Source organism: Hemicordylus capensis, chromosome 1 (assembly GCF_027244095.1).
Source record: "Hemicordylus capensis ecotype Gifberg chromosome 1, rHemCap1.1.pri, whole genome shotgun sequence".
NCBI lineage: Eukaryota > Metazoa > Chordata > Lepidosauria > Squamata > Cordylidae > Hemicordylus > Hemicordylus capensis.
In genome coordinates, this window is record NC_069657.1 from 290,528,393 (window position 1) to 290,552,567 (window position 24,175).

Below are 24,175 nucleotides of genomic sequence, written 5' to 3' on the forward strand. Positions count from 1 at the left end.
TGCAGATAATACTGGGTCACTTTGTGAACAAACTTGGTGCCATCAACTGAAGCCATGGATTGAAATTTGGGTGCTCTTCTGATGTGTGAGTCCACTGCTAATCTCATTGCTTTCAACTGAATGTTTTGCAACCTTTCTAATGCAATTTGTGTGCTTCAGATTACAGCCTTTATGAGGAAGTCATTCCCATTGGGTTCAATGGAACTGGCCTCAGTAAACATCCACAGGAGCATGCTAGGAAGTATGATTGCAGTTGGATACAGCCTTATTTGGAAGGAAGGGCCAGTAGTCTTAGTGAGACTATTCTGACTAAGTATGCACAAATCAAGCAGTTACTGAGAACTTGTTTCCACTTTTGAACAAGCAAGTTTCTTAACCTCAAGACTGGGCAAATAGTGAGGGATGCAGGATAGCTCAGCAGGTTTCATAATTTCACCACAGGATGTGGTGGTGGCCACTAGCTTGGATGGCTTTAAAAGGGGCTTAAACAAATTCAATGGCTACCAGTCTGGTGGCTATAGATGCCTTCAAATACCAGTTTTAGGGGGGTAGCAGCAGGACAGAGGGCATGCCCTCTTGCATGTGGGCTTCTCCCAGACATCTAGTATGAAACCAGATGCTGGACTATATAGCCTTGGGCCTGATCCAGCAGGGCTGCTCATATGTGGCATCAGAAGGCAGTGGATACCTGAGCGTGGGTTGGGGAGCATCTCCAAAACTGATTGCTTAATATGAGTCCAAGTTTCCCAACAAAAATACACTTTGTTCTCCCCACTTGCTGTCGCCTTCTTCTTTCTGTTGCCAGAGCAGGCAGGCTTATCAGTGGTCAGAGCAGAGGACTTAAAAAGCATGCGGAATAAATGTTGGGAATATAAGCAGATTTACTTTACATATAAACTTTGTAGGCCACAGAATTAACATTGTCTTGGGGCAGTATTTTGGTTATCTTGGCACCGTGTGTCCAGATGCTGCTAATATATGAATATTAAGGGCAAAGGCAGGAATGGGCATGAAGCAAGGAATCATCACTGTTGACCCACTAACCATGTGATGTGCTGAGAAAAACACACATTCACCGTGCCAGATTCCTGTGGTGTGGGGGGATCCTCTGCCCTCTTCTTTCCGCCCCACCTCCCCAGGAACTGAGATTTGTTATTGTACTTTAATCTCTGCGGTGCCACCCATGGAAGCTCTGCCTGATCAAACAGCGAGCGTGACCGGGCAGCCCGGTGGCTCCGGATGAACTATACACCCTTTGACGGTTCAAAAGTTCAGCGGTGAGCGGCTTTAGCTGCCACGCCTCATTCAGAGAGCAGCCCGCCCCACATGGGTACTGCGAAACGAGTGAGGAAATTGGTTGCGCCAGGAAAGCGGCGCTGAGCAAAAGCCCAAGTCCGTGGTCACTTCCGAAGCTGCAGAGCAGCACTTGGAGGGCGGGTGAGGGAGAAAGGTGTCTGTGAGAAGGGCAAGCAAGCGATGCCAAAATCGAAAGGGCGGCTTCAACCAGGAGGGTCCAGCCGGGAGAACTCAGTGCTCTCTTGTGTCCTTCCTTTCCCCAGGTGAGAATGGGACTGTCAACGAGGCGCAGAAGCGCTGCGGGGAGATGGAGCAGCAGCAGGTAGCGTCGCCAGGGAAAGGTGCCGGCGAGCAAGTGGCGGAGCTGGGTAGTTGCGAGCAGCCCGCCTCGATGGAAGGGCGCGTTGCTCCGGAGGAAGAGAACGGCGGCAGCTCCCCGGGACAGGGCGCGCAGCTGCCCTTGCAGGCGCCGTGCGGCTTCAGTTCCTCGCTCTGCTTCAGCTCGCCCGGCAGCGCAGACAAAGCCCCGACGCCGGAGCCCGACGTAGCCTCGTCCTCCTCCTCGTCTTGCAGCAGCAGCCGCCGCGTGGTTCAGAGCCAGTGGGAGATTAACAACGCGGCGTCCGAGTCCGAAGAGGAGGAGAGCGCGGACAGCGGGAGAAGTTGCAGCAGGGGCCCGCCGCCGCAGCCATCCCCTCCGGGCGCTTTCCGCCCAGCCCCTGAAGCTGGCGAGCAGCAGCTGGAGCCGTGCGCCTCGGAGGTGACGACGGAGGAGCCGGACCTGGTGATCGAAGTGTCCGGGCGGCGGATCCGGGCGCACAAGGCGGTGCTGGCGGCCAAGAGCGACTATTTCCGCGCGCGCTCCTCGCGGGACATCCTGCGCGTCAAAGGGGTGAGCTACGGGGCGCTGCGCCTGCTGCTGGAGTACGTCTACACGGCGCGCATGGGCGAAGTGCGCCACGACAACTTGGCTGAGGTGGTGAGCGGCGCCCGCGTGCTCCAGATGCCCTGCGCCTTGCACTGCGCCGCCGAGGCCATGAGGGCGCAGCTGCGCCTCGACAACTGCTACCAGCTCCTGTGCCTGGCCAAGAAGCAGCGGCTGGCCGAGCTGCGAGAGGCCGCCTACCGCTTCATGAGCGACCACTACTTGCAGGTGCTGCGCGAGCCCGCCGTCTACGGACGCCTTACCGGCGCCGAGAGAGACCTCATCCTGCGTCGGCGCCTGGAGGCCGGCAAGCCCTGCCTGCTGGTGGCCGAGGTGAGCGACGCCTTCGAGAGGCTCAGCGCTGGCAGTCGGCCGCAGAGCCGCGAGAGTAGCCGCCCCCAAAGTCCTTCTTCCGTGGTGTCACTGGACGAGAGCAGCTACTTGCTCTACAGCTTCCAGGAGGCGGCCAAGGAGTGGAGAGTGCTGACCCGCCTGCCCGAGGAGGCCAATGCCAAGGGGTGCGCCATGTGCGTTCTCTACAACTACCTCTTCTTTGCCGGGGGCATCTCCACAGCGCCAGGCGACCAGCGGGCCAGGCTCTCCGACAAGGTCTTTTGCTACAACCCTTTGACTGACACCTGGAGCCAAGTGAAGCCTATGGGACAGCCTCGCTCGCAGCTGAAGCTGCTGGCTCTGGATGGCTATCTGTATGCTGTGGGGGGCGAGTGTCTCTTCACAGTGGAGAAATATGACCCCCGGGCAGACCGGTGGAGCCCAGTGGCCCCTTTGCCAAAAGGTGCGTTTGCCGTGGCACATGAAGCCACCACCTGCAATGGGGAGATCTACGTTTCAGGTGGGTCACTCTTCTACCGCCTGCTGAAGTATGACCCCAAGCGGGACGAGTGGCAGGAGTGCCCTTACAACAGCAGCCGACGGCGCTCTGCTGACATGGTGGCCTACAAGAGCTTCATCTACCGCTTTGACGTGAGCAGCAGTCGGGAGCAAGGGCAGGTTGGTGGGGTAGAAGTCTTCCGGTACAATACAGTGGCCAAGCACTGGAGTCAGTGCTCTTCCTTGCGCCCCAGCAGCAGCAGCCCCGCTGTGCAGCCCTTCCGCTGCGCCGCATTGGGCAGCACCATCTACTGTGTCAACCGGACTGGAGTGCTCTGCTTTAACTTGTCCCAGAATGGTGAGGTGGAAGCAGATGGTGGGCTCAAAGGCACCTTTGACGCAGAACTGCTGAAAGCCCCCTTTGATACTAAAGGGGTCCTTCTTCCATTTGTGCTCACTCTGCCGGAGAAGGAGAAAATGGGGGAGCCAGAGAGTCCTCTGACATTGTGAGAGGTGGCCTGGGAATACCATCTAACACACGTCTCCTCTCAGTGCTCTGCCCCCACCTATCATTGTTAACAATGCAGGGCCTCCACCAAGGAAAAGTCTGGACTAGTGCATCTGCTTTCCAAACTTCAATGGTAGCAGAGCAGGTGGGTGGTGAGTGGGTTTCAAAGGCAGTATAAGCAGCAGCAAGAAATCCAAGGGTGGAATGCCATCTGTACATTCCTTAACACCTTTACAGCTACAGAAGCAAATTGAAGGCCAATGTCAGAAATGTCCTTCATTTTGACCTGCATGAACCAGTATGGAGAATTATTATGGTGTCTCACCTAAAGTGACCAGCTGGCTGTAACCATTCTAAGCTTTTTAGTATACTTTGTGTGTGGGGTGGGGGGAATCACCTCTTGGCATTACATAACCAGCTAGTGAAAAGCTGCTGAAATAGGTTAATTATTGCACAATGCCTGTGCCACTTTCCAGACTAGAATGTTGTGTGTTAACGTATGCCTGGAGCTATATAAAATTCAGGAAAGAAGAAGCTTTTAAAGGAGTTTCAATTACAGGATGGTTTTTTTGTACATACACATCTTTGAAAGAGGGTGTATTTTTGCCACCCTCTACTCTTGGTTTTCTTCTGGATGCTAGTAGTGAAAAAAGTTGCAGGCGTTGAGAGATTCAATAGGATGGAGGCTTTAGAAAGATTAACAGGAGAAAACAGAATATATCCTGTGTTTATAAGCAGTGGACTATCATCTGCGTCACCATATTTCTCTTTTCTATTTTATTTTCAAAGTGTAATAGAGTATATTGAAGAAATGGCATTGTGCAGCTTCAGGAAGTGGCAACCACAGTGCATGATTAACAGGAGCCAGATTTGAGACAAGTTAAATATAATATAATATGTATGTACTGGGAATAGGAGAAAACTGAAACAAAACCATTGTATCTTTTCAGTTTAATTTTTGCTTCATTTTTGTTCTTAACATAACTTTGGTGTTGTTTTTCAATCATGGTTTTGCATTGTAACTCGCATGGTCAAATCTTGACAAATTGGCAAGACTGAGCATATCACCAAGTTCTTTGTAGGGAACTTCTTGGTGTGGTGTCGTTTTTCCACTTTTCTTTTAGTGCACTGCTGTTAACTGCAAATTAGCAGAAGCCAATGAAAACCAATGTGGTTTACTTGAATGTTATTGCACAAAACCTGAAATACTTCACTTTTATGTCCAGAATCTGTTAACAAGAAACAACTCTTCTATTGCTCACATAAGGAAACAGGGAGAAGTTTGCTAGACAAGGTTATTTCCATTCTGCCCTGGCAGCACCCTAGATTTTAAATGAGGGTGATTTATTATAGTTAATAATTAACTTGTCAAGTTCATTACATACAGAGGCCATATAAGTTTGTTTCCATTCTAAATTTTCTGCTGAATAATTGCGTACCAGGCAGCACATTCTGAGAACGATAGAAACCTTCATGCTCATGGGCAGGTAAAGCACATTATCTGCCGTATTATACATGGATTGGTGTTGAACTGAACATTTTCAGTTATTTAAAGTTTGAACAAGGGTGATTTCAAGGCTAGTGATCTTCACTATTTTTCATGCAGGAGCCACTTTGGCAAAGAAACAAAATAAACCCACACATTCGAGGTGAGAGCCATTTCCTACTGTGCTGACCTCTGTACAGTGCTGTGCTTTTCTCAATGCTGGGAGGGCCCTTTAAGAGAGACCGAACCCTTAAGTTCTCAAGGAGAAAAGCGCTGGCAAAGGAGCTACACTTCACAGCACACTGTGCATGCCAAGATGGTGCAGGGACTCAAGAGGACACAGTTTCCCTTAAAGGAGCCCCCTGGTGCTAAGACAAGTGCAGCACTGCATAGTGGGAATGGTAGTCTCTGCATAGTATGCATAAACCAGATGGATCTGCACTATGCTAATCAAAGGCCATTTAATAAATATAGCCGGCACAACTAATATGAAAGAATAAATAGTAACACAATGTAACTAGTATACTAAATCCCCAAATCCCAAGTACACAGAACAGGAAATATATTCAGCATAGGTGGTGCAATGGAAGATTGAATCAATCTGTATTGTAGAAATCCACTCAGTCTGTTTCGTTAAAGTCCATTCTGTTACCAATGTATTTGCACATTTCAGGTGCTGTCTATAATATTTAAGAGTTAATAAAAATCTGGCCTTAGAGTGGGAGATGTTCTCCTGCTATTGGGTATACATAATATCAACTTGGAAAATTGCTTATGTCATTGAAGAAGTGCCACTTCTGTTACCCTTGGAATTGCCCACAAGTTAATTGACCTGGGCGCTTTCCAGACTAGCTGCTCAACAGCAGCAAAATGCCTCTGTTCAGGCAAGTCACATTGAAAACGTAAGCAGCAGGGGGAGCAGTCTCACAACAACTAACAACCCGAAAAAAACCAGCAACTTCCTTACGCCAGATATACGACATCCTAGCTCTGTATCACAGCGATTAAATTTGAGACAAAGCATTGGCAATGTGAACGGCACCCTGCTGTCCGCGTAGGAACTGTGGTGTCACAACACAGGAAGTGTGGAAGCACACTTCAGAGATCCGATGTGACCCTGTTGCAGGGTCTAATCTGGAAAGCGCCCTGGATCCAAAGCGCACTAAGTTGTAGTAGCCTAGTGAACCTTTAGATATTTGAACAGCTTTCCCCCACCTATGCCGTATCACACGCTGCTTTTGAAAGGACCCTCCTTTTCAAAACTGGTTTTCTCTTAAGCTTGAGGGAAGCAGAGAAAAACTGCTGTTGGAGGAAAACCAGTCTACACCTGGGCATCAATAATTAGTTTCATGTTTTTTTGAATTCTAGCTATCCCTCTTTTAATGAGAAATGGCCAAGGCCTATGCATGTTTCCTTGTAAAAAAAAGTCTAACCAAGTTCAGTGAGATTTAGTCCCAAAGTAATATGTATGCAGCATTCAGTTTCAAAATGCACTCTTAAGTGTAAGTCTTCTAAGCACAAAATATTTAAAAGGTGTATTTGCATTCATATGTGTGTGTGCATATATGTGTATCTGTGTATCTATTATATACATGTACACACATACAAACACACACAATAGATTAATTTGCCACACTGGTTTCTTTCTTCACTCAGATAAATAGAGTTGAAAACAGATTCTGTGAGTGTGATCTATGTGCACTGCAGGTATAGCAACCATGCATGGAGATTTTCCATAGACTCTACAGAGCTTTGCTTTCCCCTCCCCCTATGCATGTGCATGGACAAGCTATACATGGAGTGCAGCAGGACATTAGGAGGTGAAAAGGAGATTCACTCTGTAATGAATCTACATGGTGTCTATACGTGGAGTACATAGTTCCCATATTCCCATCCAGCTGTCTTTCTCACTTGTTTGTACTTGTAAGGTTGCTTGTTTAGAGGCCAGAGGAGAGGCTATATGGGGATATGGGAAGTGTGCACAGACTGCTCTTTCCTCCCAGTGTCCTGTCATGGTGCCTTTGTGGGTGCCTTTGGGAATCCTTCATGTGTGCCCCCAGTATTTTTTATCAGTGATAATTCAGCAACCTTGGTTTGACCTTACTTCTGAGAAGATTGGCTTATAGCACATAACAACTTTGCTCTGTAACAAAGGGCTATAGAAGACTCTTTTAAAAATCTGTCATTTTAGCATAATACTAATATTAAAAATGGAAATGTTCTATTTCCAAAGGAAGACAGCCGGTTCTACATGAACAATCTTCATGAGATTGTTCAACGGAAGCACAGCTTGCTGTTTCAGGGGAACCTGCTAGTGGTTGTGCAACACCTTCCACTGGCATATGAACTAGTCTGGAACGGAAGTTCCTTTCTTTGCACTACACCCTTGCAGCTTGTCCTTATGCTTGTGTAAAGGCATTAAGCTAGTGTTATGCTAGTCTGGATCCTGGTGACAGGTTCAAAATGATTGGCACAAGTATGAAATATTGAAGTATGCACGTTCTTCTTGAAGTGGAGAAGGACTTCTGGACCAATATCTATTAAAACTGACAAACAGGAAATTAAAAAAAAAAACACTCAGAGTGTTTTGAATCTAAACATATATTAGGGATTGGTAATCTACTTTTCTACTCAGTCTGTGGAATTTAGGAACAAGCCATGAGAGAGTCTAGCACAGGGATTCTCAAACTTGGGTCCTCAGGTGTTATTTGACTTCAACTCCCATAACCCCCAGCCTCAGTGGCCTTTGGTTGGGGATTATGGGAGTTGAAGTCCAATAACACCTGAGGACCCAAGTTTGAGAATCACTGGTCTAGCAGTAGCCTTTATTTATCAGATTGCTTATTTTCTTCCTGGTAAAGGTATTTTTCTCTCAACGCTGTTGCCCCTTTATTAAAGAAAAGTTAAAATCAAGTGAAAGACTACTATTGCTATGTCTGATATGAGAATTGTTTTGGCTAAATGAATGCATTGTAACTAGTATAATAATTGCATCCTTGAGAAATTTAGACAGAGGCTAACGTTCTGTGCAGTGGAACACCAGGTTTAGGAACCTGCTCGGGGCTGCTGCACAGTGTGAAATGCAGCCCCATTAATGTTATGCAACATGGCAGTTGTGCAGCACAATGACCATTGTTTCCAGTGCAAGTAGCACTGTGCATCTGCTGCCCAGAAGCTGCTCTGAGCTATTGCTCAGTTGCCCTGTCAGGCAACACCATTGGGGCTGCCTTTCACATTGTGCAGCAGGCCTGGAAGGTCTCTGATGCCAGCGTTCTGCTGCATGTAATGTTGGGCATTTAGTCCAGGCTCACCCCACAGTCCTTCACCACACCCTTTGTTTAGGGGGCATTTGTCTCCTTCCCCCCCTCCCTCCCTCCCTCCCTCCCCCATTGGCAGCCCATCTGTGCTCGGAGACCTGTACTTGTGGGAAGACTGCATTTCTAATGGCATGCATAGGGGACCAACTGGATTAACTCCAAAATGTTTCCAGGAGTGCAAGGAAGACCAAGGAAGACCAGATCTGTGTATTGAAGTGTTGATAGGCACATCTAACCTAGCTTGAAATGTTCCGTAACAGTCAGCTAACAGATTATAGTGCCCTAAACGAAAAGCAGAAGAAAAGTAGTGTTAGAACTGCCTGTAGTCCATGGAACAACATTTCCAGAAAGAGGCGAAACACTTCCATATACTTCAGCCAGCCATGCTCTGCTGCACAGTACAGGGGAACAAATGACACCATGTGGTTTCCTGGATATTTCATCACATAGCCTGAGACAGCATTTTTATAAAGTTCTAGTAAGGAATATACCAACTGTACCATTTATTTATTTCATGCCTAATTTGGCAGTATTTTTAACTTCTGCAGCTGGCTCAAAATCAGGAAATTGTAGCAATACTTTTATTTGTAGAATTATTCCCCTAAAAATCCAACTAGGCTTTTATATCATGGCCCGGCCCTGCCATGTAATAGACTCCCTGTAGATCTTCAGAAAGCATTTGTGAAGAACATATACAGAAAAACCTCATTAAGCAATTAAATGAAAACATTTATAAGCACTGTTCCCATTTTCTCTATTTCATCTAGTCCAAAAACATATGTAAAATTCTAATCTTGCAATACTGGTAAAAAGGCGTCCTCTTTGAAGTTAAAGTTGAGTACATGAGTGAGTTTTTCCAGGGCCATAATCTGGACTTAATTACTAGCCATTAAATGCAGTTTCCTTTATGTGATGCCTGCATAATCATAGCCAGATTATTGACTTTTCTAGCAACATATTGGCCACTTCTAAACTGATTTCCTGCTTGATGCCCTTCATTTTCTCATGCACAGGCCCAAATCAGTCCTGTTGTGCTTTTAATTACAACATTAAGTTGGATATAAAGCAAGTTTTTCTACCACACATTAGCTGAAAATGAACTCGACTGCACAATAACACTGAATACATTTATTGCTTTTTAAAACAGATCCGGTTTATGCCATGAACTCTTTTACAGGAATAGCTGAGAAAGGAATAACTCTACATTTGATCTACAAAAGATCTCATTAACTAGAATGGGAGTTGTGCGAATCGTACCTATTTAATGAATTAACTATTGTGCAGTCTTTAATGAGTATTTTATGCATAATGAACTCTCATATAAACAAACACCTGATACAATTTCAACTACTTAAAAAGAATACATTGTTCCCTTGAAGGAAGTATTTGTCTTGTGCTTTTGGTTAGCAAGCAGAGGAATTGCTTTCAGTACTCATCAAAACTTCCATGAGTGGTTTATTCCTGAGTTCCGCTCCTCGGTATTTGATTTGACTTAGCTACAGAAGCCTGTGGTGTCTACAAAATAACACTGATATATCAACACTGACACAAGAGCAAAGCTGTAAAACAGGAATTTATGCTGGCATTATAGAGTAATTACAGCAGAGTCCTATGTGTTCTGGTACAGGTTCTTAGAATGGGGGTGGCAATGAGGCGGCCTTTATAGATTATAGTGGTGGGTAAAGGCTTGGCAGGATGTAGATGGGGCCAGTCGGACTGCTCCTTTCTACACAATTGTCATCTGCTCAGGATCAGGGACATCAATAAATAATCAATCAATCAAATGGAAATTGCCCATGCGACTGGCTTTTCCCACATGGTGCCAGGTCTTTAAATGTCATAGCAACAACGAAGGATGAAACCATGGGAAAGCAGCCCCCATGACAAGACTTACTTCTGAATAAACTTGCATAGGATCAGGACATTCACTTTAAGGGACATTTTATTTTGATAGCAGAGTGGGGTCTCTAAGGTATAATAATGTTTTGTACACATCTATTCAGAATCCTCTTGTAGGTATTACCAATTTCAATAGGATTTTACCTGTAATTCAGTTTAGATCTGGAATATAAAACAATGAAAATAACCACAGACTGCTAAATTGATAAATTATTTGTTATGGAGTGATCTCGTGCAGAGTAGCTATTTTACAGAATAGGTGCATTGTGGCCATAGATCCAGAAGTCTTATAGTCCAATCTTTCAATAAATTCAGCCATATAGTATTTAATGATATCAGACAGACTTTTGTTGTGGAATGAGCTGATGGGCTCATTCACAAAATACAGCTGCAATTTTTAAAAAGCACATGGATGAATCAGTGCAGTCAGTCAGAAAGCCCCCCCTCCCCCAGAGGAGTTTCTAATGCCACCTACAATGGTGGTATAAAGTACCAGGAAAGTGTGCAGGCGGTGCATGTCAGAGGAAAAAGGAAAAACCTGTGGCATTCACATAAGGGCCGAATCTAACAAACTGTTACTTGGAGGAATACTTGAAATTTTAAAATAAGTTTTTTTTAAAGTTACCCTGATGAGAACAGAGTTCAGTCTAAAAAAAAAATCACAGTCTAAAACACTTTGCAGTTGGCATATTCATTTTTGGCCCATAAGGACTAATCTTTCTACAGGACTAATCTTTCGTACCTTATATTTAAGCAGCTTTCCCACTATGCATACATTTCAAGCTTTTTAAAAAACGAAAAAGTGCTTAGCTCCTGGCTCCACTGAAGTCAGGGGGTGGGGGAGCACAGATGTTCATCTTAGGGAGGGAAAATGTGAGTATATGTAATGGGCTTTCTTTTCCAAATCTATTTTTCACAGCAAAATAATAATGGGTGAAAAAAAGGAGATGGTACTCCCAGTGTCGTGCAAGTGCCTATGGACTGAGGTAATTGTTTCCTGATTGCTTGGTGAGATTCCAATGGATTTAGAAGGCCTTAAAATAATGAGTGTCCCATAGATTGATTTTTTCAGGGTTCTCAAAACATGGTGACCATGTAGCCCATTGGGTGTGAGATCCATTCAGGCAATTTAGAGAATCCCGTTCAACAATCCCTTGAAACAAACATTGTATGCTACACTGACTGAAAAAGTTACTGTAGGATAGGAAAAGAACAGTAATCAAAGCCCCCACCCCCAGCTGCCTTCAGTCCTATGGGACTATTAACAATAAGACTGTTAACACATGACTAATTGGATGCAGGACTGAAGCCAACTTGTACCATCATGAGCTCCATTTAATTCTAACTAGTTTTGAACACTTGACCTGTTTTCCAGCACATTCCAGCCAGTTTTCCAAACATGCCCATTATACTTAAAACAATATTTTAGTAATGGTTAGGTTTTCTTCCCTGCCCTGCCCCAGATTCTTTTCTGTAGTGAGAGAGCATCTTGGACAGTATATGATGTTTCAAAAAGTTGGTTTGGAGCTTTGTAAGGTTTGGAGTTTCTAATGGAAAATTCTGAATAAATTTCTTCAGAGATTTGTGTTGATGCTGCCACTTATCACAGATTAACTAATGCAAATGCTTCAGACACTGTGCGCAATTCAAGTGAACTACATGCAGAGCAAGTTTAATTTGTTACCAGTTTATAAATGCACAGGCAAAGATTTCCATAAAGCTTTTTATGTACTTTGGCATATGCTGTAATGGAATAAATACAAGCAGAAAACAAATGCAGCCTCATGGAGGTTTGCAATTGGTCAGTGTCTTTTTTTAAAAAAGTATCATTCTAACATTGTTTTATTCATTCTCCTACCACCACTAAAAAGGGTTGTGCTGAATTTCACGTTGTGATGTGTTGTGTTATGAATTCTAATATAAAAATCCCTCACACTTTGAAGACAACCACTAGAATTGCCAGAACAAAACATTTTGCTTTTACAGCATGTCATTTTGCAAGATTGGAAGACATTGTATTGAATGTGATTGGGTTCTCATGAAGCCTAATTGCACTGGAGCCTGAAGGCTGAAGTGCTTCATCAGCCTAAGTACCAGAAATAGCAAGAACTTGAGAACTGATCTTGTGGTAGCAAGCATGAATTGTCCCCTTTGCTAAGCAGTGTATGCCCTGGTTACATTTGAATGGAAGACTGCATGTGAGCACTGTAAGATATTCCCCTTAGGGGATGGGACTGCTGTGGGAAGAGTATCTGCATGCTTGCATGCAGAAGTTTCCTAGTTCCTTCCCTGGCATCTCTGAGATAGGGCTGAGAGAGACTCCCACCTGCAACCTTGGAGAAGCCACTGCCAGTATGTGTAGACAATACTGAGTTAAATGGACCAATGGTCTGACTTGGTATATGACTGCTTCCTGTGTTCCTGTGTTAACAATGCATATTGAATATGTCCAGATGGGACAAAACTAGAGAACTATGAACTCTTGTGCTACTTTTTTGATTTATTCCATGGCAGGGCTGCTTTAAAGGAAAATTTGGAACAATACAGTAGTATGTGATTGTAATTCACACATGTAGTGTGTGCCACTACAACATGTGCATTCTGTTTATTAGAAATGAATTTGCTGATGTTCAGAGACCCTTTCCTCCAGCAAATCTCTTAAGGTCTGGACTCTGATAAAAAACAGACAAGGGAAATAAGTTTGCATAAGGATACTTAAACATGATCTACTATAGCTTCAGATAGTCCCTTGTAGTACCAACCTTGCAGTATCAGAGTCTGGGGTTCTAGGAGTCTGGATTGCTCATTTGTCACATTGTTATCAGTCACTATCAGTTAACATGAGACAACTTTTGTATGTCTAGAATTTCTGAACTTCACAAATGTTTTCTGGAACTATTCCCCCCCCCCGCTTTATTTCCTCCTGGAACTCCATATTTTGTGTCTGGTTACATGTTTCAAAGAAAAGCCTGCCACATGGGGCAAATAATAGCTGGTGGAGTATTTCAACAGAGAAAATGGCACAGGGTTTTTTTGTTTGTTTTTTGTTTAAAGATCCCTGGCACTGCAAATTCCACCCCCTTCAACAGATGCTTGGTGATGGGGAGAAATAGTGGTAGAGCCTCTTCAAAGATTCTGCAGAAATTATGATTTGGCCCATAGACTCATCACCATTGTTAACACAGCTTTTTAGTTGAAGGACAGAGCAAATGTAGAGGGAGGGCAAAGTCATCCTGCTTGATGCCTGTAGGCCTTTCTCAAGCCATTGATGCTGATTATAATATAGATTTTGGACAGAGATTGAATAGTTGTTTCCACAAGCTAACAATGCCCTTCTCTAATCCTCTCCATGGCACATGGAGAACAGTCATTGTGGGCAGAGGCACTCTTACCTCCACAGCCCATGGGCCTCTCCAAATCCTCTTTAGTCTGCCCCAGCTGCTGTTGACATCTGGCTGAGCATGATGGTGCTTAATTTGCAGGGGAGGGAGGCCTCCAAAGGCCTTTAGGTCCAGGCTCCAAAATTACCTAGGTGCACCTCTGATTGTGGGCACTGTTCACACAAGGCCAGGAACAATATAGGCATGATTTTCCCCATGCCTTTCATTTATGTGTGTCTCCTGCTTCTAATGGACTGACTTGCTGCACTCAGTTCTAGCCCTACTAGCTTAAATGGGAGGCTCCCACACAACATATCCTGATGATGTGGCAATTTGTATTTGTGGGGCTCAGACACATACGCCTGTATAGGTCAATTTGCTCATTACTTATTTCTTAACATTTGCAGATGAGTTGTGGTTTTTTTTAAAGGGTGTGTACCTTAGTGTGTACATTAAAGCTGTAAGATTTTTTGTTGATATCTACCAACTGTGATGCTAAAGAGTAGGGGTGTGCACAAAACAATTTTTGTGTTTCAATTTGTACCAGAATAGAAACACCCCCATTTTGTTTCAGGTCTGAATCTGACACCCCCGAATCATCCCTGATTTGTTTTGTACCCAAATTATTCTGAATCCAAATCGATATGGATAAAAAAGGGTCCTGGGGGAAAAGAGTGGGTGGTGGTGGTAGTGGCCAATGGGTGGAAGCTACCACCCACATTGCAAAGGAATTGGGCAAGGGCTGGTTTTTTAAAGGAATTTTTGAAGTTTATGCGTCTTTAAGATTTTTCCCATAGGGAATAATGGGGATTCCAGTAAATGTATCACTTCATGTCGGGGGGGAGAGGGGTGAGTGTGGAGTGTGGTGAGTGGTAGTGCCCAATGGGGTCAAGGAAGCTACCAGAAATATTTCAAAGGGATTGGGCAAAGGGCTTATTTTTTGGTGACTTTTTGAAGTTTCCGCATCTTTAAAATTTTTGACTAGGGAATAATGGAGGTTTCAGCAGCCCCATAACTCAACTGGGGGAGCACCAGTGGCAGTATAGTGCTCATAGGGTGCCAACCACCTCCATGGGTTGCTAACCCATAGGGTACAGGGTTTTGTTGTTTCTGAGGTGTTCTGAGTGTAGATTCTCTGGTAGCAAATGAGAGTGGTTTCATGGTTTGTCATTGAAAATCTCATATGCTACCAGAGAATCTACACTCAGAACATCTCAGAAACAACAAAACCCTGTACCCCATGGGTTAGCAACCCATGGAGGTGTTTGGCACCCTATGTGCACTACACTGCCGCTCTCTCTGGGCACCCAGTGCCCCCCCCATTGGAGTTATGGGGCTGCTGAAACCTCCATTATTCCCTATGGGAAAAATCCTAAGGATGCATAAACTTTTTTTAAAAAAAATCACAAAAAATAAGCCCTTTGCCCAATTCCTTTGAAATCTGTGTGGTGGCAGGCACCCATTGGGGCACTGTCACTTGTCCCACTCTTCTACCCCCCAAGCCCCCTTTCTGCCCCAGAGAACATTAACAGCACACATCATCATCAACAGTAGAGCTTTTCAAAGAACCAAGTCTCCAAAGCAAGCATGATATCACAGATACAGCAGACTAGGGCCAACAACAGCATCAAATGTGCCCTGTCCTCCCTCCCCCAAGCCTTTTTTATCCACAAGCAACAGAGACACAGCAACATCTGTGGCACCCGGCCATAAAAACGGGTTAAATAAGGAAGAGTGCACTGCAAAACAATATTCTGCCAGTGGAACAGTGAGCTATGGCCCCCCTCCCACCTACACAAGTAAAAGAGTGATGATGACAGCAATGGCACACCATTTTTGGTGCTTTTTTTTTTTTTTGAGATTTCTGCCACAGATGCCTGTGGTACCAGCAAGTGCAACCTATTGTAGATGCAAGCAATCTAGTTTGAATAAAAGTGATATTGCTAGAAGTCACAATATGACCCAATCTTTATTGCAAAGAAATCTAGAGAGAGAGAGAGAGAGCCTGTCCTGTGCCCATCCATGATGAGGTCCCCAAAATACACAGGCATGCACAACAACAAACCAAACCAAGGCATTTGAATTGCATAATATTGTAACTACTAGTAGGGAACAGATACAATAGGGAAGAGATAGTACTGAGGGGGAACAATAACTAGGGGAACAACAGAAGATACAATAACAGATACAATATAATGGATTGAGAACAGAATAGATACAATATAACTAGGGATGATACAATAGCCCCAGAGAATATTAATACTGATGAATTATGGGGCAGCGGGCTGGAGGACAGACTTCTGTTTTTTTGTGTTTTTTTAAAAAAATGCCGCCCCCCCCCCCAATCTTTGGAATGGGAAAAAAAGAATTGTTTTTTAAAACCACAAGGCTACACTACCTTAACCACCTATTAATACTATCTAATGGGGATCCCTCCCACACGGAACACTAAACAACACACAACTTTTTTAATCCAATTGCAACCCAAAACCTCCCTCCAAACGGGGGAAAAACCCAATAATACAGGATTCCAGAGGGGTGTGTGTGTGTGTGTGAGTGAGAGAGCAAGAGAGAGAGCGAGAGAGAGAATGAGGTACACTAACTCAGTCTAGAGCTTGACCCACGTTGTGTGTCCAGTTCTCACTTCTGTGGTCTGGTCTCTGAGTCTACTCTTTCTTCTTCAATCTTCTTCTTGACTTCTTCTTCTCCTTCTTCAGTCTTCAGATTTGAAGGGGGCGGGAGCTGGGGCAAAAGCCTGGAAAATCGGGTGTGTGTGTGTATGTGTAAGCTGGTCAGGTGGCCATTGGCCACAGGGGCTGGGGCTTATGGTCGCTGCTGGCACAGACAGACAGTGATTCTCAGTCTCAAGGGGGTGAAAAAATATTTCTTCTCAGGATTCAGCAAAAAAATAAAAAAGTGATGCAGCAGAGATAAAAAAATGAATCCATTCCCAGGCTGGTAGCCACATTAGCCACTAGCCAGCCGGGGCAGGCAGGCAGGCTGGGTGGGCTCAGGCTGGCAAAGCAGCAGGCAATAGGCACAGGGCGGCAAATATGGCATGGCAGCATGGCAACTGCAAACAAAGCAAAGTTTTTCCTCTCTTTCTCCCCCACTCCCTCTCCCCTCCTATGAGTATGAGGCAGGCAGAACAAGGTAGAATGGTGCTGCTGCCTCTTTAAATCTGAATGATTGACTTTATGAATAAGAATTCCCTCCTTTAACCCTCTCCCTCCCACCCTTGCCCTTCTTCTACCCTTCCCCTGGCAAATGTGGAGTCAATCAGGAGTGGCAAGAACCAAAGGAACCAATCAGAGGCAAGGAGACAATTGTCAGCATATCAGCCAATGCTTTCATTCACTGCTCTGAAGGTGGGAAATTCAAAGAGACGTCAAACACAAAATGGAGACTACAGTGAGATCGCCACAAAATGGAGGTCTGAAACAACATACATTTTGTAGCTGAAACAGGGACGATTCATTTTGTCTACAAAACTTTTGGATCTTTAGAAAGGGTGATTCATTTTGGCTACAAAACACCTGAAATGGGCTGTTTCAGATACAGATTGTTATGTACCCGAAACATTTCGCACATCCTTGCTAAAGGGTGTTTCTAGCAATTGTTCCGCTTATCAACGATGCCACTAAGAATGACACTGTTATCACTTCAGGATAGAGAAGCAAAAACAGCTCAGCAGTGGCACCTACTTGGAAAGACTGAAAAACAAGTTCATCTGCAAGGGAATTTGATTTGAAGCTGAAAGGGGGACGAAGAAGTGTGTGCTGTCTTTACAGATACCCTTTCCATTAAGGTGCTGAGACCAACACTTCTAACAGTTCTGTCTACTTTGGGGCTAGAATATGAGAGGTCGTTTTTAGACTATGTCTGCTTTTTTCATTTGTCGTGGAATTGTATATCTCTGCCTGCACAATTCCAAATGACATGTCGGGCAAGTCTGCCAAGCTGGTAAAGAGCTTCCGAAGGGTAGAAAGTGCTTTTTCCTTCCCCTACTTGAATTTCTTTTTGTACTGCAGAAAATAAAGAGTGAAGAACTTGCTCTTCTTGTAGCTTTAGGATTTTGCCTTTTAGCCAACATGAAGGGGGCGGCAGAATCTCCGGACCCTCATATGCATTCAAATAACATAAATATATGTGGATATATTATGTTGTTGTATGCTCACTTTTATCAGTTGCATGCCAACAGTGAGGGTCGGTTTACTGTTGCCTCTGTGATCATGACAATTTATCCCTGAAGTGGGAATGCAGATAAAAGTCTCCTTGAAGTTCCATGTCCTGGAAAAGCAGGAAGCCCCCATCTCTGCACTTTGCTTACTGCACAATTCAATGTTCACTTTCTTGAACACAAATGCAGATTCCACTCTCTTCTCAGATACAGTGGTGACTTCCAACCATTAAATAATAGGAGGGTAAGGCAGTAATCTTCATTATTTTTCAAGCGCAGGGCCCTTTGGCAAAAGCCTGCAATTTGGCAGCTATTCCCCACTGTGCTGACCCTCACACAGTACTGTGTTTTTCACAATGCTGATAGAGCCCTTTTAAAGAGAGCACTAGGAAGAAAGCTCTTGGAACATAGGAAGCTGCCATATACTGAGTGAGACCATTGGTCCATCTAGCTCAGTATTGTCTGCAAAGACTGGCAGCAGTTTCTCCAAGGTTGCAGCTTCTTCAAGGTTATTATGTGCCACAATAGAACATCATCCTAAATTATTTTTATAAAGGTTTTGTAAATTGTGGACAATGCAAGTTATTTAATGGTACGAGAGAAAGACTTGTTGTTCTGGTAACTCCAGGTCTTAACACTCACATCAATTTTGGAGGATGAATACAACTGAAGGAAGTGGCCAGGTGTGTGGCTGGAGGAGTCAGTCATGTGACTTGCCTCTGGGGGCCTCCCCAAGGCAGTGGGGCCCCAGACAACTGTCCCCCCTTGCCCTATTATAGTTACGCCCCTGATCAGGCTGCCAATTATGGAAACATCCATAATCATAGCTATGGTATTTGCCACTGCAGATAATCGCTGCTGTATGTGACCAGTGCAGGCAATGAGATGACTAACATGCCAAGCAGGACTTCTGGATCCACTTTCAATGCTGTAATTGTGTACAGCAAGGTCTGAAGAGGGCTAATGACTCTGAGGGAGGATCTAACATACCCTGCAGAATAGAAATGCTGGCAAAATTCTCCCGAGTCATGCTCTGATAAGAATTTCAGGGTCCTGCTAAAGCCTCTGAATTATTATCTGACTCAATTAACATATAAGCAGAGAAGAATTGCTGGTTCCCTTCTTCCAATGTAATGAAGCTCCATAGCTCCATTACATTAATTGGAGTGGAATGGAGAATTTTGAAGAGCTGCTACATGGAAAATGTGAGGTGCTCGGGCACCTTAAGGTTAGAGGATCTCCTATGGAAGGTTGTTCTCCTCTCCATTTTCGAAGGTGTAGCCCTTCAGAACTAGGCCTGGGGCAAGAAGTGGAGATTAAGCTAAGCAAGAGATCATGTTTTGAGCCTCAGATTGGCTTAGATGAGGAAATGTGGTTTTCTCCAATTTGAGGGGCAATAACGACTCATTTTCAAGTCTTCCAAAGCAAACTGAAGAAGGTTTCACATCTCTGCCAAAAATGCACAGCCTTGCAGAGATCCTGAATCCAGCAGTTCCATTCGTGTAAGTTTTATGTAAATGTAGAAACAGTTTCATTATTTCTGCCTGAATGCTCTAAGGCAGACCAGACAATGCTAAGCCAGACAAGGAAAGTTGAAAATGAGGCTTCCTCAGACTTTAATTTCAATCCATAGGGGGGACTTCGATCTGGCAGTAATTTTATTAGAAAGGCAGAGCAGTCCAGGCAATTTGGGTACAATCTAATTAAAAGGAATTTCACATCCTCTCTGAATTGCTTGGGTAATTCTCTATTCTTGTCTGTCACTTAATTAAATTGAGATATTTGGGCCAGCAAGTAGAGCCGGTTGTGATCTCAACCACAAATTACTCTGTTAAGATTCTTTTATTGCTCACTCCCCATTTCCCCCCAAAGTATTTCCTCTCTCTTCTTTTTTGTGTCAAGACATTGGGTGTGAGAAGTAAGACTTTTTGATATGTGCATTTGAGTAAACTTCTTGCTAATACCATGCCTAGAAGCCGAAGTTTCCTCACAGAGTAACTAGTTTATTTTAGTGTCAAAGCAAATGGTGCATAAGAAACTGTCACTTAAGTCATGATATAATTTCTACACATTTTTGGAGTGACATAGTCACTGGTTACCTCTTAACGCACTAGTCTTTTAATGGTGGCCTCGGGACCCACAACTGGGTTGTGTCATATTGTGGTTTACCACCACCACCACCACCACCACCACCACCACCACCACCACTTTCTTTCTTTTATGTGCTTAGGGCTTTTTGAGGAAAAGAGAAAAGGAAAAAGTCAATAGTGTGAACTGCTTATGTGAGAAAGTCTTACACAGATTGCAAGTGGATCTCATGTTGGATGGGGCTAAAAATCTCAGGTCTGGGCCATTGCTAGGTATATATAAGATCCAGAGACTGAGCCCGAGGGCCTGGCTCAGGCCCATGACTGGAAAACTAGTATAGAAAGAAAAGCTAACAAACCCCACTTTCCCGCCCCTCCAAAAATAAACCACAAAAAGATACATTTCCTGAGAGAGGAAGCTATATTTTTAATCCACCTTATGTGGTGCAGTGGGAAATGCTTGACTGACAAGCAGAAGGCTGCTGGTTCGAATCCCTGCTGGTACTATATTGGGCAGCAGCAATATACAGTAGGAAGATGATGAAAGGCATCATCTCATACTGTGCGGGAGGAGGCAATGGCAAATCCCTCCTGTATTCTACCAAAGAAAACTGCAGGGCTCTGTGGGCACCAGGAGTCGAAATTGACTTGATGGCACACTTTACTTACTTGATGCTATATTTATAGGCTCCAATCCTATGCACATTTACCTGGAAGCAAGTCCCATTCAGTTCAGTGGGACTTACTTCTGCATAGACATGTTTAGGCTTGCACTGAGATTGTTTTTAAAAATGTGTATAAATTGGGATATGTATATATGAAAGTAAACACCCCCCCCCCCCCTGAAATGAATATTTACAGAAGAGAAAGCTGAAGATATTTATATATTGCCTTTAAAGTAGTCAAGTCCTTACTCTGTCATTCTCCACAAAGGGTTGCCTTGGGTCTCGCTCACTCTTGCTCTTCTACCAGTAAGTGGTGGAGATGGTGCCAAGCACAGCACACCTCCTCTAAGCTACTGTTTGCCTCACAGTGGTGGGAGGGGAGAGAAGAGGAAGGCACTGCTGCTGGAATACAGCATCACACTACAGGAGCTTCCTGCATGAGCTGGAACTTAGTGCATGTACCACACGGTAAGGAGGCTGTTGCTTGCTGCCATTGCACCATGGGGTGGGGGATGCCTGCAAAGAATGCAGAAGCTGTGCAGTGCGTGTGGCAGGGGGCTGCTAAGAATAACAGGGAAATGCCAAGGCTCTTAAAGGAACAGCACACCCCGTGTGTCAGACATCTCATGGAGCACTTGGACATTAAACAATTGTTCTGGGTTGTTTTCATGCAGCACTGTCCTCTTGCACCATACTTCAGGCTCAAAGAACCAACTGAAAATTAAGTAAACTTTGTTTATTGATAGAATGCTTCTCCAGCTAATATAGCCACTACTCTTTCTCTACATCTTCTGAACTATTCACTCCACCCATTCACTTCCTGTTCCTCCTCTAAACTCCATCTCCCCATTGCTGCTTCTAATACTACATATTGTTGCATGGGGCACATGCCCTGTTGGCCCAGTGCTATCAATACCCCTGACCAGGTCTGAAAAAGTCAAAGACTTGAGACAATAGAAAGAAGCAGACTGTTTAGACATGTACTTTCCCCACAGAATCACCAGAACAAATCATATAAAGCAACAAATACATTGGGAATGAAAGTATTAAAATTAGAGAAGAGGTTAATACTTGCTACTTTTATCCTTGTTTCTTACCTATAGTTTTTTATGAGTGGGGAGATGGATTTTGTTGTGGAGGGTGGTGGAGGAAAAACCCAGGCCCCTCCCCACTTTTGCTGCTGCCCTATTCCCTCTCACATCTCTCAATGCAACCACTTCCCCCTTTGCTCTGGCCCCACACTTCCCTCTCTTCTCTACTCTCATTCCCCTCAAGGAGCAACTTGCCTGCCTGCCCTGGTTGGTCTGCTCAGAGCCAAATGATGCATTTGAGATGGACCTTAAGCAGGAAGTGGACTTGAAGTGGCCCTTTAAGCTCCGAAAGAACTTCCATTTAGGAAACAAGGAAAGAAATGTCCTTTAGTTATATTTTCTCACTGATGAAGAAGGATGCTGACCTGTTGAAATAAATTAATTCCTCTTCCCTTTGAACACATGGACAATTCAGCACAGGAACATGGGGAGGGTTAACACTTCCCCTCCATTTCTGTGCCGAGAATCATGCTGCTTTTCAAATCAGCTGTTTGCAGAAAAACAAATGCAACCCGCAGGAAGGCCAGGTGGTTTCATGAAGTGTCTTCTCCCTTTCATTCCAGATGTGTGGGGTCAGGCCCAGTCTCAGTATGCTTAGGCAGGGGAAGCACCCTGCTGAGTTGGTACAGGAAGGAAAAGAAGGAGTTCGGAGCCACTTTCCCTTGGAGTGACAAAGCTGGAAACATGTATTTATTTGACCACCCATCTAAATCTGTGGCTGCAGGCGTCTCTTTAAATTATAGAACATTTCTGTCTAGTTTCTCCACATTCAACACAGATCGCTTTTCAGCGTAGGGGCCTGATAGCATACCTATTACTCCAAGAACTAGTTAGTGGATTGAGATCTTAAATATTGCTTTTGTTTTCTTTAAATAGCCTCGACACTGTGGAAGGGCACAATTTCCACAAAGCAGCGGGGTAGCTTTAATTTGCCTGCTAGGCACAGGAGGGGTCCCCCTAGCAACTATTTCATATATCTGACAGAGGGAGAGACAACTTGGAAAGACAAAATGCAGAAAAAGGGAGCTTAAGAATAGGCAAATGCAGTGAGTTGGAGCTGTTTCCCTTGCAAACTACAGCTATTTAAGTGTCTGTTACTCCCACATATGTCTTAATGTTACAGCAATTAAGAGGAAGCAACGGCAACAAACACCTGCGGAAATTTTGCAATAGTATTACTTTTGTGGTTGTAACTTGGTTCAGGCCATTCACATGCGCAGATTCCGGCTGCATTCACACAATGCCACACCAGAGTCCAACACGGCCATTTCAGTTTGAAACTCCACATCTCACTGCAGTCGTTCACAATGGCAGGTTACCGTATAGGCATTATAGGCAACTGCCTCCAGTGGCAAATCTTGGGGAGTGGCATCTTGGGATAGAGGCTTTAAAAAAAAACCACAAAAAAACCTTTTAAAATGTCACCGTGTAGCGGCGGAGACTCTGCTCACCTCCTAAACCATTACAGGAGGCAAGGTCAGGCACTGGAGGCAGGCAGCAGAGATGGTAATGAAACAGGTACTCACTCAAGCCTAGCTTACTTGCAAATGACACAGAGCGGGCGATTTTGAGTGAGGACCTCTTTCGCCGCCGTTCTCCAGTGCCCAACCTCACCTCCTGTAGTGGTTTAGGAGGTGGGTGGTGCCTCCGCCACCACATAGCAGAATTAAGTTTCCCTACCTGCCCCCTTACTCTTTCCCCTGCAGTAGTAAATCTTCGGCTGCCTATGGACAGCAAACAGATTAATCCGCCCCTGGATATTCACCAAACCACAGCCCACCAAACTCCAGTTCCAGGAGAGGGGAGCCCCTCCCTGCTGCTCAGCTTCCAAGGCAGATCCGAGAAAGCCCTAGGGCCAGACTGTGTGCAAAGTGTCACCATGACAGCAGGGCGGCTGCAATTGGCCACAATCTTGAAGGGGGCGTTCTGAGCATGATCGTGCATTTTCGGACTGCTCCATCTGCACTCAACAGGGAAAGGGCATTTAAGCCCTTTAAATGCCCTAACATGCCATACCATAGCAGCACTTCTGCCAGTGATGACACTGCTGACCCACAAGTAACCCAACACCCTGATAGTCCACAAAAGCACGAATTCTTAGGGGAGTTGGGGTCTTGTAGGGGGGCTGGTATTCCACTTTTAAAGGGAGGGGAACATTCAGACTTCCTAGGAGGGGATAAATAGATGAGGGAAGGCAAAGGATGCTGGGGGTCTGTCCCACCATAACCAGGGAAGATGTGAGGGGTAACCCCTGTAAAGCAGTCCATGCAGACACAACTGAATTCCTGTTGACAGGAAGCCTGGTGCCGAGCAAGCTTGCCCTTTCATGAGAGGGCCAGTCTACTGGGGAAGGCTGTGTCCATCCAAAGGGCAGTGCCCCACCCAAAGACTGCAAGTTCACAAGTGGAGCCAGCCCACCCACCCATGCACCCAAGGGGGTTCCACTTCTGTTCGGCCCCCAACTCTCAGTGGTAGAAAATAGAACAGATTCTCTGCAACCTCCCTCTCCC

At 44.8% G+C, this 24,175-nt stretch overlaps 1 protein-coding gene across 3 annotated transcripts in view; it reads left to right on the plus strand.

The window, feature by feature from the left end:
* KBTBD11 (kelch repeat and BTB domain containing 11) overlaps window positions 1-12,145 on the plus strand; it is a 37,774-nt gene extending 25,629 nt beyond the window's left edge. For all 3 annotated transcript variants that reach the window (XM_053286185.1, XM_053286183.1, XM_053286186.1), the window contains one exon: window positions 1,560-12,145. In XM_053286185.1, coding sequence (XP_053142160.1) covers window positions 1,560-3,562 — 2,003 coding nt within the window. In that variant the 3' untranslated portion in view covers window positions 3,563-12,145. The remainder of the gene's footprint in view (window positions 1-1,559) is intronic.
* Window positions 12,146-24,175: the final 12,030 nt, after the last annotated feature.